This window comes from Castanea sativa, chromosome 9 (genome assembly GCF_040712315.1).
Source record: "Castanea sativa cultivar Marrone di Chiusa Pesio chromosome 9, ASM4071231v1".
NCBI classification, from domain to species: domain Eukaryota; kingdom Viridiplantae; phylum Streptophyta; class Magnoliopsida; order Fagales; family Fagaceae; genus Castanea; species Castanea sativa.
In genome coordinates this window covers 27,077,176-27,104,993 of record NC_134021.1, presented here as the reverse complement: position 1 = coordinate 27,104,993, position 27,818 = coordinate 27,077,176, and the positions used below count along the sequence as shown (strand labels likewise).

At 36.2% G+C, this 27,818-nt stretch overlaps 1 protein-coding gene and 1 long non-coding RNA gene across 2 annotated transcripts; both read left to right on the top strand.

The window, feature by feature from the left end:
* The first annotated feature begins 10,277 nt into the window (after nt 1-10,277).
* On the top strand, nt 10,278-27,318 carry LOC142610362 (uncharacterized). Its single transcript, XM_075782165.1, has 9 exons — nt 10,278-10,953; nt 11,732-11,878; nt 13,439-13,819; nt 21,620-21,724; nt 23,856-23,996; nt 24,757-24,960; nt 25,184-25,276; nt 25,431-25,542; nt 26,926-27,318. Exons 1-9 carry the CDS (start codon nt 10,444-10,446, stop codon nt 26,967-26,969), a joined length of 1,737 nt encoding a protein of 578 aa, XP_075638280.1. The 5' UTR covers nt 10,278-10,443; the 3' UTR covers nt 26,970-27,318.
* On the top strand, nt 13,815-19,528 carry LOC142610363 (uncharacterized). Its single transcript, XR_012839817.1, has 2 exons — nt 13,815-14,825; nt 19,069-19,528. It is a non-coding gene; the product is annotated as an uncharacterized LOC142610363 (long non-coding RNA).
* Nucleotides 27,319-27,818: the final 500 nt, after the last annotated feature.

The window sequence follows — 27,818 nt, the reverse complement described above, 5'->3', positions numbered from 1 at the left end:
CTTATGAGGAAACAACTCGAAACAATTAGGGTGAGTGTGACCAACATCACCACAATGGTGACAAACATGAGTAGTTTTAGAGCTACTCGGCTTCCTAGAAAGAGGTCTAACCTTTGAGGTTGACAACTTAGGATAATTTGGCCTAATATGACCAACAGTATGACAATGATGACAAGTGGGGACAAATTCAAAATTTTTATTCAACCTAGGAGGAGTTTTAGACATAGGTTTAGAAACTTCAACGTTAACATTAGATTGTTTAACTTTGTCTATTTTAGCAATATTAGCATTTAACTCTTCATTATTCCTTTTAAAAGGAGGAATATAAAAATCTTTTTCTTTTGAGTTAGGCTCAATAACAAGTTTGACAATAGTTAATTTTTCAACTTCAGTTTTAAATTCAACTAGTTGCTCTTCCAAACTCTTAATTTTGTCCACCTTAGATGAAATGTGATTTTTAAATTTCTCATTCAAATTATTAGCTTCATCCAATTTTGCAATCAGTTCATTTTTTTCAAGTTTGACCTTTTTAAAATTAACTTTTAATTTTGTAGAACATTCAAGAGATTTCATATAAAAATTATACAGCTTGCAATAGGCATCTTGAATATCATTATCATCACTCAACACAAGATCATGCAAATCAAAATAAGCAAGAGTTTCCATGACAATGGGGGTCAATGAATCACACAACAGGGATTAAAACCTAATCAGAGTGTGCCCGCTCTGATACCACTTGTTGGGTTAAAATGAATTGACCCTTTGCAAATTAATTACATGCAATAGTGTGGTAACACAAACAAATCACCAATTATACTAAATGCAGCGAAAAATAAATATGACAAAGGTGATTTGTTTATAAATGGGAAAAACCACTAAGACAAAACCTCACCGGGTGATTTTAAGGTCATCGCTCCTAAGAATTCACTATTATCAATCACAAACAGTTACAAGTATAAGGAATCTTACCAAACCCTTCGGCCCATCCCGAAATACTAACCTACAGTTGTATCCTTACACTAATACCCAATTGGACTTGTATTGTAGCGGCAATCTTTCCATTCAATGCACGGATCCCATTACGTGACTAACTCTTTTTCTTGAATCCCAGTACGTGACTAACTCCATAGCATCCCTTTGATTGATGTAGTTTGTAAAGTTATGATTTACAACTGTTTTGTGTTGGCTTTAATTCCATGCCAAATTTGATTGTAATTTTGTTCAATTTTTATACCCTGTACTTTATGTGAGATTTTATTGTAAAGGTTGTGTGATAGATGAACCTGTAGTTGAATAACCAATGGATGAAACTAAAGATGATGTGGTTGTATTACACACACCACAAGAAACTACTCGTGAGATGTCTAGTACACAGGTGCCTCGTCGTAGTGGGAGAATTGTTCGGCCTCTTGTGAGATTTATAGGTTTGGAAGAAACTTATGAAACTATCTCAAAAGAGGTTGAATCAGATCCCTACACTTATGAGGAGGCAATGAATGATATAGATGCACATCATTGAGTCTAAGCTATGAAATCTGAATTAGATTTGATGTATTCCAATCAAGTTTGGGATCTTGTAGAGACGCCTAACGGCATTAAACCTGTTGGTTGCAAATGGGTTTACAAGAAGAAGAGAGGGATAGGTGGAAAGGTTGAAACCTTTAAAGTAAGACTAGTGGCAAAAGGGTATAAACAAAAAGAAGGCATTGACTATGATCAAACTTTTTCGCCAATAGCCATGCTTAAATCTATCAGAATTCTCTTATCCATTGCTGCTCATTACGATTATGGGATTTGACAAATGGATATCAAGACTGCATTTCTCAATGGCAATCTTGAAGAGCAAATCTATATGTTGCAACCGGAAGGTTTCATAGCAAAGAATCAAGAGCATATGGTATGCAAGTTGAAAATGTCCATTTATGGACTTAAGCAAGCATCTAGGTCATAGAACATTAGATTTGATCAGGCAATCAAATCATTTGGTTTTGAACAAAATCTTGATGAACCATGTGTGTACAAGAGACATCAAGACAAAGTAGTAATGTTCTTAGTACTTTATGTTGATGATATTCTACTCATTGGAAATGATGTAGGAATAATGTCATCAGTTAAAGTTTGGTTGTCAAACTAATTTGATATGAAGGATTTGGGCGAAGCTAACTATATTTTAGGGATCAAGCTTTGGCGAGATCGAAAGAATAGGATGTTGGGTTTATCACAAGCTGGATATATAGATAAAGTTCTAGAACAGTTTAGCATGCAAAACTCCAAGAAAGAATTACTTCCTTTTAGACATGGAGTTCCTCTGTCTAATGACCAAAGGCCTAAGACTCAAGAGGAAGAAAATATGATGGGACAAATTCTTTATGCTTCTGCGGTAGGAAGTCTCATGTATGCTATGCTTTGTACTAGGCCGAATATTTGTTATTCAGTTGGCATGGTCAGCTGATATCAATCAAATCCAGAACCTAAACATTGGCAAGTTGTAAAGCATATTCTCAAGTGTCTATGGAGAACGAGAAATTATATGCTTGTTTACCGATGTGAGGATTTGATTCTCATTGGCTATACAGATTCAGATTTTCAGTCGAGTCTAAACTTCAGAAAATCCACGTCGGGTTATGTTTTCACCTTAGGAGGTGGAGCCATAAGTTGGAGGAGTGTTAAGCAATCTTGCATTGCGGACTCCACCATGGAAGTCGAATATGTTGTGGCTTATGAAGCAGCAAAGGAGGCTGTTTAGCTCAAGAAATTCATTTCTGATATTGGTGTTTTGAGAATTGAGTAAGTTCCTATTACATTGTTCTGCAACAATAGTGGAGCGGTTGCACAATTCAAGGATCCAAGAAATCACAAGAAAGGAAAGCACATAGAAAGAAAGTACCACATCATTCGAGACATTGTTGCTCGAGGAGATGTGGTTGTAGCAAAGATTGATGGTGCAAAGAATCTAGCGGATCCATTTACCAAAGCCTTGCCCCAAAAAACTTTCGAGTCCCATTTGGAGGAGATGGGAGTTAGATTAATGCATAATAGTCTTTAGGGCAAGTGGGAGATTGTTAAGATATGTGCCCTTAAATCCTATTGTATGATACTATGTGTATGATATTATGTATGACTTAATGTTGTAATTAATAAAGTTATTTTATTATTATCTAAAAATAATGGTAACATGAATATTGGGACACTATCATATAGTACATGAAATGCATTGTATGTGATTTATGTGATTTAGTCACAGAAGATGTAAATCAATTCCTTGTAAACTCAAAATGTAATTTGTAGTCGGTGATGAAATTGAGCATTTCATCTACGAAGAATATAACATATCAACTAAGATAATTTGTCTTGATCATGTAAATGGAGATTTCTAGTTGGTATGTTGATATATTTTAAGAGTTAAAATATATTGAACTAGACCGCTGTGAGATTTATTATTCTCCTAACGACTGTCAAATGAATAATAAACTCACGACTTATATTTGCATGAACTCTTAATCCTGAGAGAATAATGAACTTGATCATGATGTGTAAGTTGCTTTGATATATCAGGAGTGAAATCTAAAGAAACAGTCAAAATCTCAGTATGTTAGGCAACCACATTTAGTATTGATAGAATATATATTCTCAAGATAGAATTCATAGTCTCTTAACGGAGATACAAAATATTCCCTTGAGATAAGTTTAATGGGTTTGTTATTCAGAGAATTAGGCCTAACTACTTTAGTAAGGAGTTACTAAAGTATATGTTTATGGAATTGGATTTCATAAATATATGATGAATAACTTAAAGGATTAAACCGGGTACTCAAGGATAAGATGTAGTAATTTACAAAGTGGCAGCCTACATTCATAATTTTGTGTTATTGCGAATATTTTATGAAGGGGTTGCATGTACAATAAAGTCTTGGGATATAATTTATAAATAAGACCTAGATTGCAACTATATTTATATAGTGGTATTTAATATAATTAATGGTAACTTTGTACTTATCAAGAGTTGACAGAAAAACCTAAGGCCTATTGGAGCTAGTGTTTTATTGGTCCCTTTTGGTCCCACTCCAAGCCACACACTTAAGCCCAATTGGAAAGGCCCAAAAGGTCAGCCTAATTAGATAACCAGTTAGATACAAAGGGAGAAACATACAGAATTTTCTGGAGAGTATTGTAAGAACACTATTGCGAAGTGGTGTAAGAAGTGTTAGACACTTTGACATTCTCCCTTTGGAACTGATTAAGAGACCACACATCTTGGGCGTTAGTGGAATTGGAGTGAAGATTGAAAGTGTTCCCAAGTGCTTCTGATCTTCGGTTTTGAAATGCATCGCTCCTAGGTACACTCTCTTGTTCTCAAATTATGAAACTTACATAGTGCATGTTAACATTTATGAATGAAGTAGATCCGTTATTTTTCCGCTACGTATGTTTAGTATGCAATACAAATATGTATATTTCCATCAGAAGCCTCTCAATCGCTCCAGGTTCCAAGATAGAGAAGTCTCTTGGTTACCTTCTATTCAGATCGAGGTAGAGAAACTCCTTGGTCACCCACAGATTCAGATTGAGATAGAGAAGCCTCTCAATCGCCCTAGGTTCCAAGATAGAGAAGCCTCTTGGAAACTTCCCATTCAGATCGAGGTAGAGAAGCCCCTTGGTCACCCTCACATGTGGATTGAGATAGAGAAGCCTCTTAATCCACCCCAGATTCAGACTAAGATAGAGAAGCCTCTCAGTCACCTCAGATTTCAAGATTCAATTCAAGGTTAGTAGTTGTCAAGTAGGTCAAGTATTCACAATTTTCATTTTCAAAACAGCAAAACACTAGTTCTATGTCCCAAAGTTTTAGGTTCTAGGGCTAAGTAATCTTTGAAAAGTCAATCTCAATTGACTCATAGCTACTAAAATTAGTGTCTTTGTTTTACATTGACATTCCCTTTACAAGCTCTATCAATGAGGGGCATTCTGTAGACACTCGATTTTGCACTTATAATTTAATACTAGAAGATGACTAGAGTGACCATTCATATACCCAAAATTTAGAGTTGCATTAAATGTATTAATTCATTCATTGCATATCATATAATGATCTTGAAATTCTAATGGTCGCGACGGTATGTTCGATTTCAAAATCGGACCATCGGATTGAAATATATCACAAGATCAAATTTATATGGTATGCTTGCTTGCATGAGATCAAATAATTTTGTGATTGGTTGTTACTTAGTGTCAAAAGTAAACTTGCTTGCTTGAGAATAAAGTGTATAATCAGATAATAAAGAAGTTATGGATAATCAAGTCTTTTTGGAATATTTATCTACAAGATAATTATCACATTAAAGACCTAAATATTAAAAAAAATGGATTAATTTTTAGAATACGGATTAAAAACGCGTCTAGGTACAATTCTCGGCTCAAAAATCCTCAAAAAATGAGTCATAATTGGACCAAAACTCAAACGCAAACCTGGCACCCAAGAGGGCCTTTTAGCACTCTTGGAGTGCCGATCCGTACACGGCAAGTGCCGATCGACACTTCCCAAGTGCCGATTGGCCCAAACACTTGGCCCGGCCTGGGGACCCTCTAATTGAGATAAAACCTATCTTTTTCAGATTTTTAGAGATAAGGATGCATTTCAATTCGTATCTAATCTCATTCAGCTTATTTTTTAAGCATCCCAACCTCTATAAATAGAGGGGAAAAAAATCAGAATTAGGGGCTCTTCTTTTCTGGCTCTTCTTTTCTGCTCCCCTTACGTTAAAGACGTTCTGGAAGCTTTTGCTTTAAGAACTTCTTTTTTGTAAGTAAAATATTTTAGACCTCAAAGAAGTGAATAATTCTTTGATTTATAAAATATTCTTTCATTAGAAGAGCACGCTCATGCAAGAGGTATTTAGTTATTTCTTAAGTTATTTCTTTTCTTTTTCCATTAATTAGTATGCTGTTGTTCGTCGCATGAATTTGATTAATATGTTTTATTGTGTCTTGTTCTTAACATATAATTGCCATGCTTAGATACTTTGTTGGAATTTTCATTGACATGTTCTTTAGATGGTTGTTTATTTTAATTCTTTTTCTTTGATTTCAAAATCTGCTAATGATTATCAAAACTCTTTTTTTTTTAATAAAAACTCAAAACTGATTTGTATTTTCATTAAATACAGATTTGATTTTTCTAAACTCAAAACTGATCTGTATTTTCATTAAGTACAGATTTGATTTTTCTCAAAACTCAAAACTGATCTATATTTTTATTAAATACAGATTTGATTTTTTTTTTCTGATCTCAAAACTGGTCTGTATTTTCATTAAATACAGATCTGATTTTTCTCAAACCTCAAAACTGATTTGTATTTTCATTAAATACAGATCTAATTTTTTTACTCAAAGGTTATCTGTATTTTCTTTAAATACAGATCTGAAAATTTTTCTAAAAAAGTTTTTATTTTTTATTTTATGAAATTGCAAAATTTGAAATTTCAAAGAAGAAATTAAGAGTTAGGTTAAAGTCTTTCTTTTTTAATATGTGATACATGCATAGTAAGTTTGTCTCATGCATATGAATCCTCTTTTAATTTTAATTTTTTTTAACTTTCAAAAAATAGATCTGATTTTTACAAATCAAATCTTTTTCTTTAACTTTTCAAAATACGTCTGATTTTTTCTTAACAAAATCTTTCTTTTTTCAACTTTTAAAAACAGATCTGATTTTTACAAGTCAAATCTCATTTCTTTTAACTTTACACACAAAAAAAAAAAAAAAAAAATCTGATTTTTCTTAATAAAATCTTTCATTTTTACCATTTTCAAAACAGATCTGATTTTTTTTACAAATCAAGGCTTATTTTTTTCTTTAAAAAAAATGACATATTCATAAGGCAGATTTATTTAAATTAATTTTTGTGAAGTGTTTGTCATGTGCATTATAGCATATCATTCAACATCATACAAAAATGTATATTGGTCATTAGAGTCTAGAAGATCAGACTCTGTTTAGGTAGAATGGGTGTTTAACACCTTCCCTTTCCGAAACCTAGCCATTGAGCTTATGATTTTTGGATAGATAGATTAGTGTTTTGTCTTTTAATTTTGGTAGATTGTAACTAGGACCATAGCTTTGAATTCTTTTGCATAGATTGTAACTAAGACCAAAGCCTTGTAAGGTTAATTTACCAAAATTGTACTTTCCTTTATTCAATCAATGACATTTGAAGTATTTTGAACATGTAATTATATTTATTTTTTCTTATTTTTTTGTATAAAAAAAATAAGTGGCAACTCCACACCACTACCCAAGAGAGAGGTGCCCTTAAAAGCACCTAAATCTCTTTTTGAGAGCACCCCCTTCCCTTCCAAACGAAGCGCGATCTCTCACAGCTGCATGATTATGTATTTATTTGTTGCAGAAGTTGCAATTTTTTATATAAACATTTTGTGGGCACTGGGTAGGTAATAACAAAGATCCCTTTCTTGCACATAAACAGCTAGGCTAACTAATAGAAGTGGATTCCATAATCTCAACTGCCACAAAAAATTCGAGAAGGGTTAGAATATTTTAAATGGATCTCAGACATTGTATGAATGGATTGCTTCTGAAGCTAAAAAAGTTACTTTGAACTCAAAGACAATGCAATTTTTAAGTGTAAGCCGTAGGCATCAAAATCAAAATAGATGTGTAATAGTATAATTTGTATAGCACGCCCGAAAACTTTTCTATTTTCATGATATAAAAAATTTTATATTCTTTACCATTTGTGGTTTATGTTTGCTAGTGACATTTATTTGTTTGCCAATCATGAGTGTGATGAAATCTAGCAGACTAGAACTAAAAAGTGAAAACACCCACACACAAAAAATGACTTCATTGCCAGTTTGTGTTAATTTTTGGTGTAAGATCCCATTACACTCATTTTTGTTTTAGTGATTGGCAAACACATAAAAGTTGAAAATCCACAAAGCATGCTGCCATGCTCAAAGAGCATGTACGTGATCTATAAATTTTGGACAAGTGACATTTTTTGAGAAATGGTACATATTATTATTTGTCTAAAATGCATCAACGTAATCACATATTCTTTATTATTGGATAAACTAGCCTTTTCACACGCGCATTGCATGTGCTTAGAGGCTCTTCTATTTTTTTTTTTCTTAAGTACAAAACTTTCCAATCATCATAAATTGAGGTTGATGCATTTTTCAATCACAGATTTACCCAAGGGTGTGATGAGATTTGTGTATTTTTTTGGATGTATTATATTTTGTGTTGCATCTCATCACACTCCTGAGAATTTTGGTGATTGAAAAATGCATCAACCCTGAATTATGATGATTAGAAAGTTTAGTACTTTAGAACAAAAAAAGTAAAATAACCTCTAAGCACACGCAAGACATCAATGCTTGAATTTAGAAGGAGTTGCTAAGAGGAATTTGTGCTAAGAGGCCTTTCTTTTCTTTACTTTTTTTCTTTTTTTCCAAGACAATACTTTTCATTCTGTGCCGGAATTCACAATGAAAAGTATTGTCAATCCTCTTAGCATAAATTTATGCTACTAGCCTCCTACTATGCGCGTTGTGCGTACTTAGAGGCTCTTCTATTTTTTTGAGTAAATGTTAATAATTTGAATCTATTATAATTTGGGACATTTTCCAATCACAAAAACATAAGAGTTTGATGAAAAAAAATTTCACTCACAAACGCATAATACTCATCACATTCCTAATTTTTTTTTATTGGAAAATGTAATAATACCAAATTATAATAGATGCAAATTATTAACTTTTTTCTCAAAAAAAAAAAAAAACATAGAATAGTCTTTGAGGGTATTTTTCAATGGACTATTTTAGGATAGTTTCAATCCTACTTTCATGAAAAATGTAAAAAGTTGTTAAAAAAAAAAAATTAGATACATTTTTGGGCAAATTACAATTTTCCCACCTGTAGTTAGGCTGAAATTTAAGTTGCATACCCGTGATTTAAAATTTGACATTTTACCTGTCTAAGGTTAGCTCAGTTAGAGTTTTGTAACCCACATTTATTAAAAACATAGCTAAATATGTAATTTTGCTCCACTTTTATGATTTGCTTCTCTAAAAACACAAAAAACATAAAAATACAAGATCAAAAAAAAAAAATCCAGCGGAATACTTTCATTATAAGATTTTAAACCACAAATAGGCAACTTAAATTTTGATCAAATCTCAGGTAGGTAAAGTGTCAAATTTTAAATCACAAGTAAGCAACTTAAATTTCGGTTAAACCAATACCTTTATAAATTTCAATAAAAAATTATAAAAATAGTTTATAAACCAATACCCTTAAGGTATTTTTAAAATTTTTCCAATGAAAAAAGGTTACAAAAATTAATGGGAAAAGTTAACAACCTAAGGACATTAATTTAGAAAATACCTTTATAAACTTTTTTATAGAAAACTAGCCTCTGGGCACGCACTCACATGCATGCTCAGAAACTCTTCTATTTTTTTTTGTAAAGGTTAATAATTTGAATCTATTATAATTTGGGATCACTACATTTTCCAATCACAAAATACTTAGGGGTGTGATGAGTGTTTTGCGTTTGTGGATGAAATATTTTTTTCATCACACCCCTAGGTATTTTATGATTGGAAAATATAATAATCCCAAATTATAATGGATTTAAATTATTAACCTTTACCAAAAAAAAATAGAAGAGCCTCTGAGCACGAATGTAAGTATGCGCTTAGAGGCTAGTTTATCTAATTTATGTTCTTTCTTAAAGGTACGTTTGGTTGGAGGAGTAGAGAAGTAGAATGATAGAAAATGGTGAGAGAATGAAAAAGTAAGAAGATAAAAAAAATTTTATTTTCCTTCATTTTTGTTTGGTTGAGAGTGTAAAAAGTTGAGAGATAGAAAAAAATGAATTTGTATAAATTTACACATATATCCTTGTTAAAAAGTGAGTTTTATAAATTTATTTATAGGTACTTTCGTCCATTAAGCAACCTCATTTTCTCATTTAAGTTTTATCCCCATTTTAGAGAGAAATTTTTTTGGTAGGCCAGGGGAGAAAATACTTGAGCCCACCATTTATTTTTTTTCCACCCACTCAACTAAACATACTTGTTTCTCTAAAAAAAAAAAAAAAAAAAAACCACACTCCAAAAAATATTTTCTTTTTCATTTTCTCTTCAGAGTTTTTCATCCATCATATTTTACCTTAAAAAAAAAAAAAAAAAAACCTAAATGCCTTCTTAAATATGAACTTGATTACACCGATGGACCCTTCCCATGAACCAATAACGGAAAGCCACGCAGTCTTTCCACCATGAACCTCCACGCATCTAATCCCCACCCCTCATTCCTCTCCTTTCTTTCTCTCTGAGTGCACTTTCATTTCTCAAAGATCTGCAAAAACCAATCGCTCTCTCTCTCTCTCTCTCTCTCTCTCTCTCTAAAACAGAGCCATGAGCGACCCCATTGAACCCACAACATCGTCTTCATCCTCAACAAGAGACCCAAACCCGAACCCGAATCCGAATCCGAATCCAGTCTCTCTTATCCACCCGAGACGAGAACCATTCGAGCATGGCCTCCTCCCAATCTCCAAGCTCATTTTCACCGACCCGACCCAAACCCTAATCCCACTCAAACAAACCCTCCTCTCTAACTCACCGAATCTCCGAGTCAACTCGGCCGCCCTATCCGAGTCGCTCCAGATCTCCCACGACCACGCCCGACTCGTCCTCGACACACTCGCTTCCGTCCTCCACTCCGACTCCGACCCGCTCGTCCGCTCCAAACTCGCCGAGATTGACTCCACCGGCGCCGATATACACGATCTGGTTCTGTTCCTCTACATCCAGTCCTACAAGAAGCTTCTCCCGAGGACGCACAAGGACTCCGCTTCCGTCGCCGATGTTTGGCCCTCCACCTCCGCCTTCGATGGCTACTTGTCCGCCCTCTCTCCTCTCCAGGTCTGAAAACTCTCTATCCTCTCTTTACAAAAAAATGTCGGTGCCTATGTTAATTTCAATTTCAATTTTTTTTTACGAATTAGTGAAGCATGAAATGGAGTTGCTTGCGATTTCGAATCGGTTTGCTTTAATTTGAGTTTGTTTTCTGCATTCGAAAATGTTGTGAAGCGTGAAATGGCGTGGCTTGCAATTTCATATTGGTTTGGTTTAAGTTGAGTTCCTTTTGAATTGTCTATTTCTGTTGCTTTTTTCTCAAATGTGGTATGAATTTTTGAAATAATTTTGTATATCTGATTCAAAATGAATTCGCATCAATTTTTACAAAAATGTCGGTTCCTATTTCTGTTTAAATTTTATTACAAGTTGTGCATTCGAATGTTGCCAAGTGTGAAACGGCTTGGCTTGCAATTTCAAACCACTTTGCTTTAATTTGAGTTTGTTTTGAATTACTTATGTGCATTTGATTCGAAATTGTTACACTTTGACATTGGTCTGTCTATTTATTTCAGTAATTTGCTTAAAATATTATCAAGTTTTGAAATTTAATTTTACAAAATTTTCTGTGTATGAATTCTGTAGTATGTGCATTACAATTTGTTGTTTTTATACCTTTTATGTCCTTCACCACGGTTAAATCTTATTCTATGATGAGTTTTCATTGTGTTTTTGTGCTTTGTGATGGTTCTGATTTCGTACTTATTTTCCGGAATCTTTGTAGTGATTTTGCTAAGTTTAGCAAAAGATATTAAGCTTGGTACTGTGTTCAATCATGTGGCAGCTTGTACGTAGCAACAGTCGTCGGTTTATGCCATCGCAGACTGATGAAGAGGCTCATCAATTGTCATATCTACAAAAGCACTTGGTTAACATTCTCTCTCTCTTAGCGGAGCCTGTGGAAGGGGAAGGGGAAGGCGAAGAATCTTTGGTTTGTCAAACTGCTGCTTCTTTCCATACATAGTTCGATGGAGCTTTTATTTCTTTCCCTTATCTATATAGTACAGGCCAAGTTATATGTTGTAAAAGTAGATTTTAGTGATAGCATCCTTCATTTTTACTTTGGTGATTGTTTTTTTTCCTTCCAATTTGAGACAAAATTTTGACATGTCCCCAAGATCTTAATGCCATCGTTCAATCTGACTACTGGTTGGTGCCACCTCAATCAATATCAATGATGCACAAGGTTTCAGTGAAACGGGAGTTTAAATCCCTGACTTTCCACACTATCACACTAATGGCCTGTTTGGATGGAGGAGGAGTGGAGGAGAATAGAGTAGAGTTGGCTGAAAATAGGCTAATTTTGGGCCGATTTAACTCTATACTACTTCCCCTCCATCTCCCTCAATCCAAACAGACCATAACGGTTCAAAATAGGATACTAGCATTTCAAATTGGTTCATACCATGTATGGGGTTTGTGTACAGCCATTATCATGTTTGGAACTAAACAATGTATCTTGGTCATTATTTCTCTACAAATAATTATGTATTTACTTTAAATATTTAAAATGCAGGGGAATAATTAGCATTTGTTTAGAACATAATCCCATTATGCTTATTCTGGACTTTGTGGGGGGGAGAGGAATCAATGCACACGCGAGGGTGTGGAATTTGCTGTCATTTGGCTGAAATATACTTTTTTGAGATCATTGTTTGAATGTTTTTATTTGGGCCCTAGTGTGCATTTTATTGTAGATTTTGTTAATCGTCTTGCTTTTAGATTCTAAATTTCATTCTTTGTAATTTTTTAGGAGTATGTGTACATGAGGTAGCTCTTCTTTAGTAAAATTTTATTTCAATAACAATAACAACAACAACAAAGCCTTAGTCCTAAAACTTTGGGATCAGTTGTGGATCTTTAACAAACTAGTCGGGCTCATTCATATGCATTAGTTTCCACCATTCTATCCTATGAAAAACCATACCTTTTGTTACTTCCTTAATTAACATGTCAATTTTACTAGTGCTACTAGTGCTATCTTAGGTCGTCTTAATAACTTAAATAAAGAGAAGAGAGTCGGTCTTCTTGATGTAAGCCTCTTGAACTCCTGAAGAAAATTGCAAGGCTGCCGTTAATGGGGATTGAAAATTTGACTGAAGAAATACACATATTGATCCAATTCCCCTATTTCAGAAAAACCCATATCGCTCCTGAAATAAAGGAGACTACCCCAATTGACATATCATAAGCCTTCTCTATATTCAACTTGCAAATGACCCTTGAGATCTTGCTATGAACTCTGATATCCCAGACTTATATGGAGGGCTTGACCATCCATCTTATGGATGGGACCGTTACTTTTCCTGTTAGTGAAAAACTGCACTCATGGAGTTATCATTTGTTTTTGACTCCCATATATTTTACATTATCCAATTTTGCATTAACTTAATATTTTTACTAGTTGTCTTTTTGCATTTATAGCTTGTCTATTTTTTTTGGTACTTCTCCGGCCACCTTGTTATTTGCTAATTTAACGCTATTGTTTTAGGTTTTGACCATGGAAAGATTTGAGCACCTTGGATTTTTGATTCAATTTGGTGACAAGGGATCTGAAGGAATTCCATTGAGCCAGTATGCTCCATTTTTTGCAAATTCAGATCCAGACATGCCTGCTGTACCTGTTCCCGCAACACAAGTTCATGATTGGCTTCTGCAGAATATAGCTTCTGCTTTGGAACATATTTCTGAAAGAGCTGCTCCGAAAGAAAATGGCCCACCAAGTGCCTCTGATCAGGATGTAGCTATGGCTGATGCCTGTCCAACTTCAGTCAAGGCCTTGCCAAGTGCTAGAGGTCCTAGTTTTATTGAAGGGATTTCTAAATCATCACTTGTAAAGCAAGCATCCGATCTTAAAGGTCCTTCTGTAAAGGTTTGTATATGACACTTATATATCTTTCCATGGTTAATTTAGGCATCAAATGTTAAATATCAATGCCCATTTACATATCTTGAACTTGAATTAAATTCTGAGATCAGATTGTTAATGACTACACTTGCATTGAGGTATTTTCAATCTGATTAGTTTCTTGATTATTTATGCGCTGGTAATTAGTAGGATATAATGATACTTATAAAAAAAAAGGATATAATGATAACATGTAATTTGAAATTTATTATATCATAAAATATTACATGTGAATAATTAAATTAGAAAACATGTATTCTTGAGTCTTGCTTTGGGATTTTGATTGCATCCGTAATTCAAATCTGAAAGTTAATTTGGATGCTGGGTTGTATCTAAAGTCTCTTGAATTTACATATAGACTCATTGGGGTATCATGTCTTACCATTCATGGATTTTGCAGTGGGGATTTTAGTATCCCCACTGAATTTCAACTACTGGCTGACCTGCCATTAATTTCTTTTAGTTACTCCATCCATGTAAATTGTTTACTTGTTTACTTTTATTTTTCTGTTTGATGCGTTTTTGTCATTCTCTTTTATGCAGTAGGTTCAACTGGCCTTCTCTTTCTATCTTTATTCACTTTGTGAAGCAACTTTTCCCTCCAAAAAAAAAAAAAAACTGTAGTCTTCTTTAGATACTAGGGATTTTAATTATACACATAATTGTAATGGCGAGGGATAGATTGAAGTATTAATCTCTACAAATAAAAAATGTATCTTTATCAAATATGGGGTTAAAATGTTGTGTTTCAAACCTTTTAATTAAATAAACACTCACTTGATGTGATTTGGATGTTTATATATCTTGTTGGGTTAAGAAAATTCAAAATTTAGGTTTTGGAATGTTGAAGGTTTATGATCTTCAATTGATTAGGGCCAATGAAGGTTCAGATTTTCTAGATAAAAGAAAAATATAAAATCAGATACTGTGGCTCAATGAACTACCATTGACACTTTTTCTTGGACCAAAGGTCTTTTTTTTTTTTGATAGGTAAAAATATGTGCATTAAAAAAACACTACCTTATGCAAAAGACATAAGGCAGAGAGATAAGTACACAAGGAAGAGAAAGAGAAAAAAGAAAAAAGAGGAGAATAAACTAAGAACACAGAAGAGAACTAAGAAACATAGGGAGAGAATCACTAGAGGTGAGTCCCCAAGCCCTAGACCAATCAAGCCCCTCGAACTCCCAAAAAAATCAGCCGGGGTCCCATTAAACAACACCGAGAATTGGGCTGTAGATATGCAAGTGCGGATCCACCTACACCACCTCACCCCAAATCCCATTCTCCTCAACAAATCAAGAAGAGTCTCCCAATTCACATGGTCATACGCCTTCTCAATATCTAATTTGCAGATAACCCCCGGAATCTTACTTTTCACCCTACTATCTACACACTCATTAGCAATGAGAACTGAATCAAGAATCTGTCTACCACCCACAAAACTATTCTGAGACTCAGATATCAACTGATCCAAAACCTCTTTCATGCGATTTGCCAGCACCTTGGCCAAAATCTTGTAGACACTCCCCACCAAACTAATAGGTCTAAAATCTCGAATATTGGAAGCACCATTCTTCTTAGGGATTAAGGCTAGGAACGTTGCATTTAGAGATTTTTCAAACTTACTGTGTTGATAAAACTCTTCAAACACAGCTAGGACATCTCTTTCCACAGTTCCCCAACACTGGTGATAAAAAGCCAGAGAGAAACCATCAGGACCTGGAGCTTTATCTCCTTCCATCTCTTTGACAACTCGAAGGACCTCCTCCTTTTCAAACCTCTATTCAAGCCAGTCCCTCTCCAACCCCTCTATCTGAACAAACTCCAATCCTTCCACAAAAGGCCTCCACTCCTCTGTCTCCTTGTACAAATTTTTATAAAACTGTACAGCTTGGTCGGCCATCTCGGATTCGTCTTCATAGGTAACCCCATTCACTTCCAACATACTAATATGGTTATACCTTCTCCGAGAATTGGCCATCTTGTGGAAAAATTTGGTATTGTTATCTCCTTCTTTAATACAAAGCATCCTCGATTTCTGTCTCCACGAAATCTCTTCCAAAGAGAGAAGATTCTGAATTTGGGATCTCAACCCAGCCCTCTCACCTAACTCCACTTCAGAAAGACCATGCTCCCCTTCCCTAACGTCCAATAATCTCAAAGCCTCCAACAATTCTTTTTTCCGACGCTCTACATTTCCAAACTCACTCCGGTTCCACTGAATAATATCTGCCTTCAATGCCTTCAGCTTCTTGGCAAGAACAAAGCTGGGGGTACCTGAGACGGAGTATCGATTCCACCAAGAATGAACCCTCTCTTTGAACCCATCCGACTTTAGCCACATGTTTTCAAACCTAAAGGGACTTTTCCCCCTTACAATCCGTCCTGCCTCCACTAAAATGGGGAAGTGATCTGAAATAGGACGAGATAAAATCCGTTGGGTCACATCCGGGTAGTGATCCTCCCAATCGAGGGAAACCAGAGCCCTATCTAACCTAGACATCGAGGGCTGATCCGAACCACTCGACCAAGTAAAACTCCCTCCTTCCAAAGGCAAATCTATCAAGCTAAGCTCCTCAATGAACTCAGAAAAGTTCTCCATTGCCGGGGTGAGACGAGAACCCCCCAACCGTTCACTTGGGAACCTAACAATGTTGAAATCCCCTATGTAACACCATGGGACCTCCCAAAGTTGCTAAATACCAATCAGTTCATCCCACATATGCCCCCTCAAGTTATTATCATTCGGACCATAAACCCTAGAACAAGCCCAAATAAAACCGTCCCCCAAGCCCTGCCACCGGATTGAAACGGAAAATTGACCCACTAGAACCTCCAACTTTTCTAAAACCCTCCTATCCCACATCATCAAAATCCCACCAGCTGACTGATCCGCATCCAAAGCCACCCAATCTACATAGGGGCAGCTCCACAAACTGCAGATCAACTGACAATCCATGCCTGCGAGTTTAGTCTCTTGAAGGCAAACAACATCACAATTCCAATCTCGTAATAAATTTCTAACTACCAAACGCTTCCGCAAGTCATTCAAACCTGGCACATTCCATGACACCATTCTTAGCTTCATTAAAACTAAAAAACTCCCTACTGCAGCCTCAGACAAGCAAACAAGGAAAATAAAACTATCGTCCATCATAATTAACCAAGGAAATCAAATTCCTCAACTCCCTCTTCCCTTTATTCTTGGAGGCAACTTTACGGTGAGCTACATCTTTCCTGTGCACCAGCTTGGTTGCCTCAATCTCCGTCTCAAGTCTTTGTAGGAGCATAATGCACCTCTTCTCATGTCGACCCAAAGGAAGCCCCATCAACTTACTGAAACTGGGGAGTCTCTGTTTCACCCAATTAGACACCGCCAAAGTGTTATCCAACCTCCTCACCTCAGTATTTTTATTCAATTCAGCAGTCACAACCACCCCCAGGGGATTAATAGACATCAAGGGGGAAGAGCTCTCCGCTTCACCCAGGGCCTCAACTGCATAGGCTGTTTCGACCTCAGACAAAGCCAATACCGATTGATTAGCCTCAATCCCAACTCTCGGTGGACTTAGGACAGAGGTAGATAGCTCGAGACCTTTAACAGACCTTTCACCCTCTGTTTCAGCATTACCCAAAGTGAGCAGAGACTCAACGGCACTAGGCCCACCAGAAAAGAGACTCATAGCCACTGCCATAGTCTCCGCAGGACAACCCAAATGCTCCGAAGAAGAAACAGACACCAAATCAGGCCTCATGGTGTGAAGAAGGCCAATATTGGCCCTATCCAGTTCCGCCGGTGAAGCCCCGGCGAGAGACCCATCGGAAAAAGAGCCACCGTCCACCACCGAGACGGTCGCCGGCCCACAACTGGTCTCGGTTTGGGTCGCCGCGCTCGTCGCCGTCGTCGGAGCAGGTTGTCGCACTGAGGCGACCTTCTCCGATAGCTCCGGTGACTCCTCGGCAGGGGCGAAGTCAACCCCGATGGCAACCTGAGCCTTCGAAGCTTCGTATGTTGCTTTGGACTTAGCCAAAACTTGATCTTTCAGACTTAAGAGACTCAGGTTTCTCCTTGGTGGGCTAACACTCACTTCCAGCCTACTTGGGCCATTGGGCTCAGAAAGAAGGCCCACTTGGAACCCATCTTTGTCTAAGTCCACCACAGAACATATATTAGCCCGTGAACCACAAGGCTCCCTCTGATCTCTTGATACACATAAGGAACTCCTCAGACCAACTTTATGCCACGCCACCCTCCTTTTTCCTTCTGCAATCACTTCTATGGTCAAGCTGTTACCTGCCCACACAGGCTTTCCCAGTTCACGATTTTTTCCAAAAGCATGTTCAGACCCCTTTGATTTGAAATACAGCTGGGATTTCCTTTGAATTCCTTCCGGTTTTGTTATACCCACATTAAATGCCTCTGTACTGCTCCGAGAACCTGCGACTCTACCTTCTAGAGTCATCGGACCAGCCAAGCTCACCGGGTTCAGTTTCACAACTGGGTTTTGCTTCTCAAAATGATTTTTTCTTCTAACCTGCACCTCATGCCCACGCACCACATCGGCAAAGGATGTAGAAGATTTAATCCCTGAGTTATTCTTAAGGTGCTGAGCCACAAATTTGTACTGCCCAATCCCACTATTCGCATAGTTATCGGGTTCCAACATCTTCCTTAACTCTAACCCAAACACCCTCCATCCATTCTTAGCTCTGCCTACTGGAATAATAATGGACCTCCTAGACCCGCCAACTTTAAGTTCCGTCAATCGTAGGAACACGCCAAAAGAATTGGAGCTCCGTTGAAGGGTATAAGCAAAATCACCTTCCCTGAACGAAAAAAAGTACTTCGAATTGGACCCAACGACTAACTGTTCTAAGCTCTTCATCAGCCATTGTGCCACTGTCCATGAAGACCGACTTCATGAAGTACCTACACTGCTCAAAAATCCTTAAAGAAAAATACCGTCCCCCTTCCTCTACAACCAGTTGAAAAAGTTTGGATTCAATAAAAAAACTACGAACGCCACCCATGATCAAGGCAACTACAAACTCTAAGATCACAATAAGACTGAAAACAGGATTTCTGGCTAATTCGAGGTAGCCGGGCCTCCTAGTGAACCAGGAATTTCAGAGTCAGGGGCTAAAGTACCTTGAGTTACCATTGAGTTACAATTTAGAACAGGTTTCAAAAGCAACAAATTGGACCAAAGGTCTTGCTTCAAACTTACTAGATTTTATTGATCATTTTAATTTTAGAGCTCAGTTGTGATGTACATATAGATATAGTACATGCCATGTGTACTTGGTTCATTCTGATGTTTCTTAATAGAAGTATAAAAACTTATTATTTATTAAAAAAAAAAATCTTTCTTGATTTTTTAGAACCTATAGCAATTCTTAAAAACTTACTCTCTAGTTTTGTGCCTTTCATTGGCCTAGGACTGCCAGCAATTGAGAATCTTTGAGATGGTTGGTTTATGAAGGGGCCAAATCTCATTTATTTATCTATTTTCAAAACTTAGACCATGATACGTATTTATGTTTCCTAGATTATAATATGTGATGTGGTTTCCCCTGAACATAGACTAGTATGTATGCGTAAACATGATATATGAGTAAAAGTATTATAATTATTTGAAAATAAATCAAATCTGGAATGGGGTGAATGTAAGGAGAGGACCAATGTGTCTATTTGGGTCTTCCTTTGGGTGTTAAACCTAAGGAGAGGACTATTTGAAATCTGATTCTGGAGAAGATGGAGCGGAGACTAGCAGGTTGGAAGAGACTGTATTTATCAAGAGGGTAAGCTAACTCTTATTAAAAGTAGTCTTTCCAGCCTGCCTACTTATTTTATTTCTCTTCTTGAAATTCCGGTGAAGGTGGCAAACCGTATTTAGAAGCTACAGAGAGATTTTCTATGGAGTGATAGATAACGAACCTAAAGTCCACATAGTGAAGTGGTCTCAGATTTGTGAACCAGTGCAGAGTGGAGGATTAGGTATCAGATGTATATGAAGATTCAACCAAGCCTTTTTAGGCGAATGTTTGTGGAGAGATGACACTGAAGGAGATGCTTTCTGGAGGAGGGTCATAGAGAAGAAGTATGGGAGTGATTGTGGGGGGGGGGTGGGTGGATGGTGTACAAAAGCTGTCTCTGGTCCATATGGCGTTAGCCTTTGGAAATCCATCAGGTGACAATGGCCGACTTTCTCTAAGCTTCTTTGGTTTGATGTGGGTGATTGTACTAGAGAGAAGTTTTGGCATGATGTGTGGTGTGGAGATTATCCTCTTTAAGAGGTTTTACTGGAAAGTTACTGTATTATTCGATCTTTAAGAGGTTTTACTGGAAAGTTACTGTATTATTCGATCTAGGGAGGCTTCTGTGGCGGAGGTTATATGTTTAGCAAATGGGAGGCTTCACTGGGATATACAGTTCTCTCGTTCAGTGCTTGATTGGGAATTAGAATCTTTGGCCTTGTTTGTGGAAATGATCTATACTAAGTCTGTGAGGGGTGATGGTTGTGATAAAGTCTGTTGGAAGCCAGCTGTGAGTAGAGATTTTGAGGTTTGTATCACACTCTATCCCCATTGAGTGTCATGTCGTTCCCTTGGAAAATGGTGTAGCAAGCCACGTTCCCTCCTAGCGTGGCATTCTTTTCTTGGTCTGCTGCGTTGGGTAAGATATTATTAATTGATAATCTTCGGAAGAGGAGAATAATGGTTATAGACTACTGTTGTATGTGCAAACGGTGTGGGGAATCAGTGGATCGTCTTCTTCTTCATTGCCCTATAGCGTATGAGTTGTGGTCTTTGGTGTTTAGCTTGTTTGGAATCCGTTGGGTTATGCTGCAAAGGGTCATTGAGGTGTTATCTTCTTGGCAGGGCAGTTTCAGCTGACACCAAATATAGCTTTGTGGAGGTTTGCATGACATTGCATAATATGGTGCATTTGGAGGGAATGGAATGCTAGGAGTTTTGAGGGTTGTGATTGTTCTATTCTTGAGATTAAGTCTTTCTTCTCTCATACTTTACTCGAGTGGAGCTCAGCTCTATTTTCATGTTTTTCTTTTTCTGATTTGTTGGATCATTGTAATCTGGGTTCTTGGTTGTTCTCTTCCTATAGTACATTTTCAGTGTGCTTAGGCCAGCTTTGTTTTCAATAAAATTTTCGTTACCTATCAAAAAAAGAGATTTATAGGGGATCATGCGAAGTGGTACTAATAATAAGGTTATTACAACATATCTCATTTTAAAAGAATACCTTAATCATTCCTGTTATGGTTACAGCCAACATTTTGTCTTGCATGCCTTGTACATACAAGTGTGATAATTCAAGTGTCCTCGTTCCAGGATTGCCTGTTTTGAATACCTTCTCTCATACTTTACTCGAGTGGAGCTCAGCTCTATTTTCATGTTTTTCTTTTTCTGATTTGTTGGATCATTGTAATCTGGGTTCTTGGTTGTTCTCTTCCTATAGTACATTTTCAGTGTGCTTAGGCCAGCTTTGTTTTCAATAAAATTTTCGTTACTTATCAAAAAAAGAGATTTATAGGGGATCATGCAAAGTGGTACTAATAATAAGGTTATTACAACATATCTCATTTTAAAAGAATACCTTAATCATTCCTGTTATGGTTACAGCCAACATTTTGTCTTGCATGCCTTGTACATACAAGTGTGATAAATTCAATTGTGTCCTCGTTCCAGGATTGCCTGTTTTGAATATTGGTCTGCTTCTAATTTAGTTTTCTACAATTGCAGGTCCTAAATTGTCATGATTCTGTAATTTACCTTTTAGCACCTCTGAGATATGCCACTATTTATGGATGCTCTGATACTACTATAGTTGTTGGAGCAGTTGGCAAGGTGAGAACCAAGATTTGTGTACTTCAGTGTTTTAATTACTGTATGTTTATGGATACTCTGATGTTTAATTTTCTAATTTACTTATCAAAAAAAAAAAACTTAAACTTAAACTTTGAAATAGAAAGGCTTAAGTTCAGAGATAGTCGTCTCGCACTCTCAAAGCTTCGAGCATTCCGTTCCTGCCAATGCACCACATCACACAATGAGGAACTGCTTTCCAAATAGCTATATTTCAATGTTACCCAAACCGACCTTGCTAAGTAGCTAATAACTCCACTACACTCTTCGTCACACACAATAGACCACAACTCATATGCTATTGGACAGTGAAGAACCAAATGGTCAACTGTCTCCCCGTATACATACAACACCAAATGGTCTACTGGCAGATGTCACTTAAGCAAATTGTCTTATGTTAAAAGTTCTCTCCAAAGCTGCAGTCCAAGAAATGAAAGCAACTCTAGATGTTACCTTTGACTTCCAAATGCTTTTACGAGGAAAAGACAACCTATGAGTAGTAATCAACTCACCAGAGTACCCTCCAACCTCAAAACCTCGTCACTTAACTGGTTTCCAACAAAGCTGGTCCGCCCCACTCCTTCTCATTGGAACACAGTAAATTAACTCCATAAAAATCCACAAAGACTCCAACTCCCAATCATGCATAGATCTTAAAAAATTTCAAGTCTCACTGAATGACTCCATTACAAAACTTCATCAAATTCACCACAGAAGCATCTCTATCTTGACTAATCCATACAATTCTTAAAAAGCCTCATTTAAGGATCTATCCACACACCACATGTCACACCAAAACTCCTCTCTAGTCCCATCACCCAATTCATATTGGATATACATTGCATGAATGAGGCCCACTCGCATCTTATAGATTCCAAAGGCTCACCCCATTAGGACCCTAAGGCAATAGGCCAATGTAAAAGCGAAAACCTAACTTCAATGATTCTTTAATGATTTCTACGTATTGTAATCATTTCATTGAATTATCAAAAGCCTTGTATCTCATTGGTGTTGGTGTAACAATTGCGTTATCACTTATCCAAAAAAAAAATATATATATATATATATATATATATATATAATCATTTCATTGACTCCTATAACCATGAACTTGTAAGATGTTATCAATTATCACTTCCCACTCTTTAACAAGAACCTTTTATAGCTCAATTAATACCTCCTAGTATTTCTAACGAAGACGTCTAGGGTTCAAATCCGTCCTTCCTATTATTGTAACTATTGAATTGTCAAAAAAATTACCACTTCCACTTTTGACGTTAAAAAATATGAATTTTATTTGAAAAGGAGAACGGTAAAGCCTAAGAACGTGAAAGATGTGAACAGAAAATCTTGAAAGAGAACTAGTTCTTGAAATTTGAAGCATCTGCCACATTCAAGAAGCAAGAAAAAGAGAACCAAAATCAGGTATCCTAATGCAAAGGATGCACACAGAGTGACAGCTCTTTGATGGCAAATAAGTAAAGGATTTGTTAGATATTACATGGCATTGCTTAGATGTGTCACTTTAAAGCTAAGCATCCATTGGTAACTGCTAAGTTGGTTCCTAAGAAGGTTTTCTCACCAAAATGTGACCATACTTGAATGACAATTCTAAAGAAGACCTTATTCTAACATATTTCCATAGCTAGAAATTCATATTTTTCCTTGTGCTCTCTTTTAGATATGCTTGATCTTTGCACTTTGAGATGATGTTATTGGTCCTGTGTACATGCCCTGTGTACTTGTGATATTTTTTTTCATCAATAAAGTTGTTATTTATAAAAAAATGATTATCACTAGTAAAAGGGTCAGTCAAGGTCATTGTAATTCTTGGATGTGATTGATTATTCTGTATTCACTAGTGATTGTGGGAACATCTCATAAAGTGGTCTCACAAGTTTAGACAGTTTGCTTTGGTTAATCTTCATTTATACTTAGTTCTTTGAGACTAAAAGGCTTTGTTCGCAAAAGTGTTTATTTATTATTTAATCATTGTTTTATAATGTTCCAAACAAAGTGAAATTTTCTTTTCCCTGCAATAAGTAGATTTGGTTGATGTACAACATTGCTTCTGATTACTGAATTGGGTGCATAAACGATTTCACCTTTCCAGGCTATAAGAGTTGAACACTGTGAACGAGTTCATGTGATTACTGCAGCGAAGCGAATCTGCATTGCAAACTGCCGTGAATGCGCTTTCTTTCTGGGGGTAAACCAGCGACCACTTATTGTTGGTGATAACCATAAGCTTCAGGTTGGTGTGTCACTATTTACTTCTATTGTCCCGTGAAGTTGCCAGCTAGCACTGGTTGCTATATTGTTGTATTTACATGGTAATTTGCAATTGCTAAAGGTTCCTCGAGTGTTGTTTTGGTTATGCACCAAGTCTTACCATTCTCAAATGTGAATATATATAGTTTATAATTAAGACACTGCTTAATTTTCTGCTTTTGATGATATACAATCTTGGCTTTGTTCTCTGCTCTCAAAGGATTGTGCTTATGCTGATTTCTGAGGTTTAGTTGATTGGATTCACCATTTGAAGTTGCTGTATGACCTGGATTTATATTTGCTTAAAAAGGGCACTTAAGGTTCTCATTGGATAATCATTACTTCATAATCTGGTTATACTTATGTACTGTGCATATTGGACAACTGGTTTCTCTGTAATGTGAGGTAAAATTTTCAATTATCATGGCATTTGAAGTCTGTTGATTTCTTTTGTTGGTGTTTAATTGTATTCTAATTGTGATGGTGAAAAAGATAAAGCTTTAGGAACAACTGCTGGCCAGTTGGCGGTGCATGCCTCAATCTTGAACTCTAAAGAGTAGGTCTGCCTGCATAGTGCTGTCAATGTCAATTTGATTTTGGATGAAATACAGTCCCTGTCAAAAATGAATAAGACCTGACACAAATTCCCTTCATCTTATGGAGCCCTTTGTTAAGCACAATCATTTAATTCCATGTTTAATGTTAACGTTTTAAGAAATACTTCTCTTTCACTAATTTTTCAGGTGGCTCCATACAATACATTTTACTCTCAGCTGGAAGAGCACATGAATGAAGTTGGTGTTGAGGCTACAATCAATAGATGGGATGAGCCTCTTGCACTAGGAGTGGTTGATCCACATGATTCATTATCTCATCCTGCAGGTGTGTCTGATGTGCAAGCTGAGACTGCTACACGCCTGGAACCTGACCAGTTGACTAATTTTTTGGTATGTTTATATCTCATACTGAAGTCTTTTAATTATTTTTTTCAGTGCTACTTGTGTTGGTGGGTTGTCTGTCATTGAATAGTGAATCTTCTGTATGTGTATGAGTTGGTCATTTATTTTTTCTTTTGGGGGGAGGGGGTGTGGGAGATAAGTTGGGTTTTTTTTTTTCTTATTCAATTATGTTATATTTTATCATATGCCTCTTATTTTCCTTGATGCACAGATTCCTGACTGGTTTGGAGGTGAATCATCTGGTTCCACAAAAGATAACCCATTTCCATTACCAGATATTTATTTGGCATCTCAGCAGAGAAATGTATGTTTTCTGAACCATGTTGACTAAATGAGTTTCTTGGATTTTTTTGTTGTATTAGAGTTTGTTATGTATGGAAGTGTTACTATAAAATTTTCTTGTATACTTGTAATTGATTCTCCTGATGTTGGATTGAACCAAATAATTGTTTTTCCAGCAAAAGAATTTAGGGGAGGTAAAACAACTATTGAGGGAAGCACCCCTTGAAGAAAATCGAAAACGAGAGTTATCGTCCGCTCTCCATGTATATTTCAAAGACTGGTTATATGGTAATGATTTCCTCTTTTTATCAGCATCTATTTTATTGATACACAAGGTCTATTGTCTGCTGGAATATTCTATGCATTTGGACCACCATGTGCATCTGTATTAATACACAAAATTCTATTAGCCATCTTAAAACTTGGACCTACCTTTGAACTAGGCCAATTTTTTCCAAACTGAATGCTAATTACCTGTATTCTTTTTTTGTTTTCACTCATTTCATTTGTGATGTAACTATGTTTTAGATATATTATAGTTCTATTCAGTAGACTTTTTAGTTGAGGTAGCTTTCAAGTTATTGAGTTGTTTGTCCTGATGTTAAAATTTAATTAATGTTTTTGTTCTTTTTTATTATCCACATCAGTCATTGTCTGCTGTCCAAATTTTACCCACATACAAGTTATGATGTTGCATTTTTTATTAAAAACACCATAAAAAGAGTTTGTATGGTTGCCTTATCCAAAGAAGAATGTGTTCTTTATTCATGAGTCCTCTGGCATGATATATGAATACTCTCTCTCTCTCTCTCTCTCTCCCTCTTCATTTTTCCTGGGGCTTGATTTTCTTTAATCAATGTAAGAATATATGTTGCATGCTAGAATCTTCATGTTGTGCAATTTGTGGGGTTGTCAAGAGTTTATTTCTGCCTTGTTTTGGGCTAGTGAATTCTACTGTTTGTTGGAAACAGAGTAAGGCAAAGTGGGTCATTCACACCGGGCTTGCTTGTTGATTTGTGGGTGGCCTATGGCTTTTGGTGGGAGTCAATTCTCTGGTTTTACAGATTTATCATTCCTTCCTCAGGAGTCCACATTTTTTATCATCTGAAGATTTCTAAAATAAAATTTGTTTGAAGCAATCCTTATATTTTTGTGATTTTTTTTTTTCTTTCTGTTATGTTATATGTTTCTGCAGGTTGATAGTTGGGATGGGTCTAAAGGTTCACAACTTCACATCTTTCTGCTAATAATTATATATATACTTGAGGTTCAATTTACACATGGTTCAACTCTTGTTAAAGTTAAAACCACTTGATAACTTTGTATTAGTTGAGTTCTTTGACAAATCCACTATCGGAATATGTTTTGATACTTTTGACGTTTGTAAAAGTATCACAATTATCATAGATTAATGTCTCTCATCTCTCTCACTACCTCTGTATATGTTTGTTTTAATTTGAAGAGTCATGTATGATTAGGAAGCATGGACACTTCATTTGGGGCTCCGAACCCGTGTCGTACCCTGTATCTTACTGGTGTCGTACCCACTGTGTTATAGTATAACTTTTTAGAAATTGCTCGTGTTGTACCCATACTTGTATCCATATCCATGCTTCCTAGGTTGTATAATTTAAATGAGATTTTAACCATTTTGTTTTATTATTATTGCAGCATCTGGAAACATTCGTCAGCTTTACTGTCTACAGGGTGACTGATATAGTATGACGATGCTGTGGCACAGTTAAGGATGGTACAGAAGTTCGTTCTCTAGTTTTCATTTCAACCCTCACCAAGTTCCTCTTGCATTTCTGGTGGTACCACTGGCAGCTGAGAATCAACCCTATGTACTCCAGAATGGTACAGCTACATATGCGTTGACACTGGTGCACAGAATGGAATTCAAGATACATTTTCTAATCTCATTGTAATATTTATTTTTGAAAAAAGAAAATCTTACTGTAATATTTTGTTAACTTAGGTTCACAGCTTTGCATTCTTTTTTGTTCCCCTTGTTTAGCATGCTGAGTTTCTCTAGGGGTATTATAAAGCTTTGCCTATTTGTTACGAGTTATGAGTATTACTTTTCGGAGTGAGTTTGCAACAAATTTGAAATGCCGAACGCAGCGGGGTGTCAAATATATTTTTAACTGATCTTAATTAGATATTTGAATTGGGCGGAGTAGGATTGGAGATGGCAGATTATCAAGATACAGTTGGTTGAATAATTCAGGGGAAAGATGCCCCCTTGAGAACTAATGGAAGTCTACCATCAAATTGGCGCACACTTCAGTTCCTAAGATCTATCTTAAAGCATGACTGCCTGAAAGTGTCGGTTTGAAATAAGCTATCTTTAAGCATGACTTCCTAAGAGCATTCACGGTAAAGAACTTAAAATTTTTAGCATTGAACAACTCAAAAACTTATTTTTATCTATTTTAACAACTTTCTTTATAGTACACCTAACATCAAAACATCTATTTTTCACTTTAGCTAAGAACTTTTCATTTTTTTTATTTGTTTTTCTCTGTCTCCCTTTTGTCACGGTGTCCCTCAGCACATACACA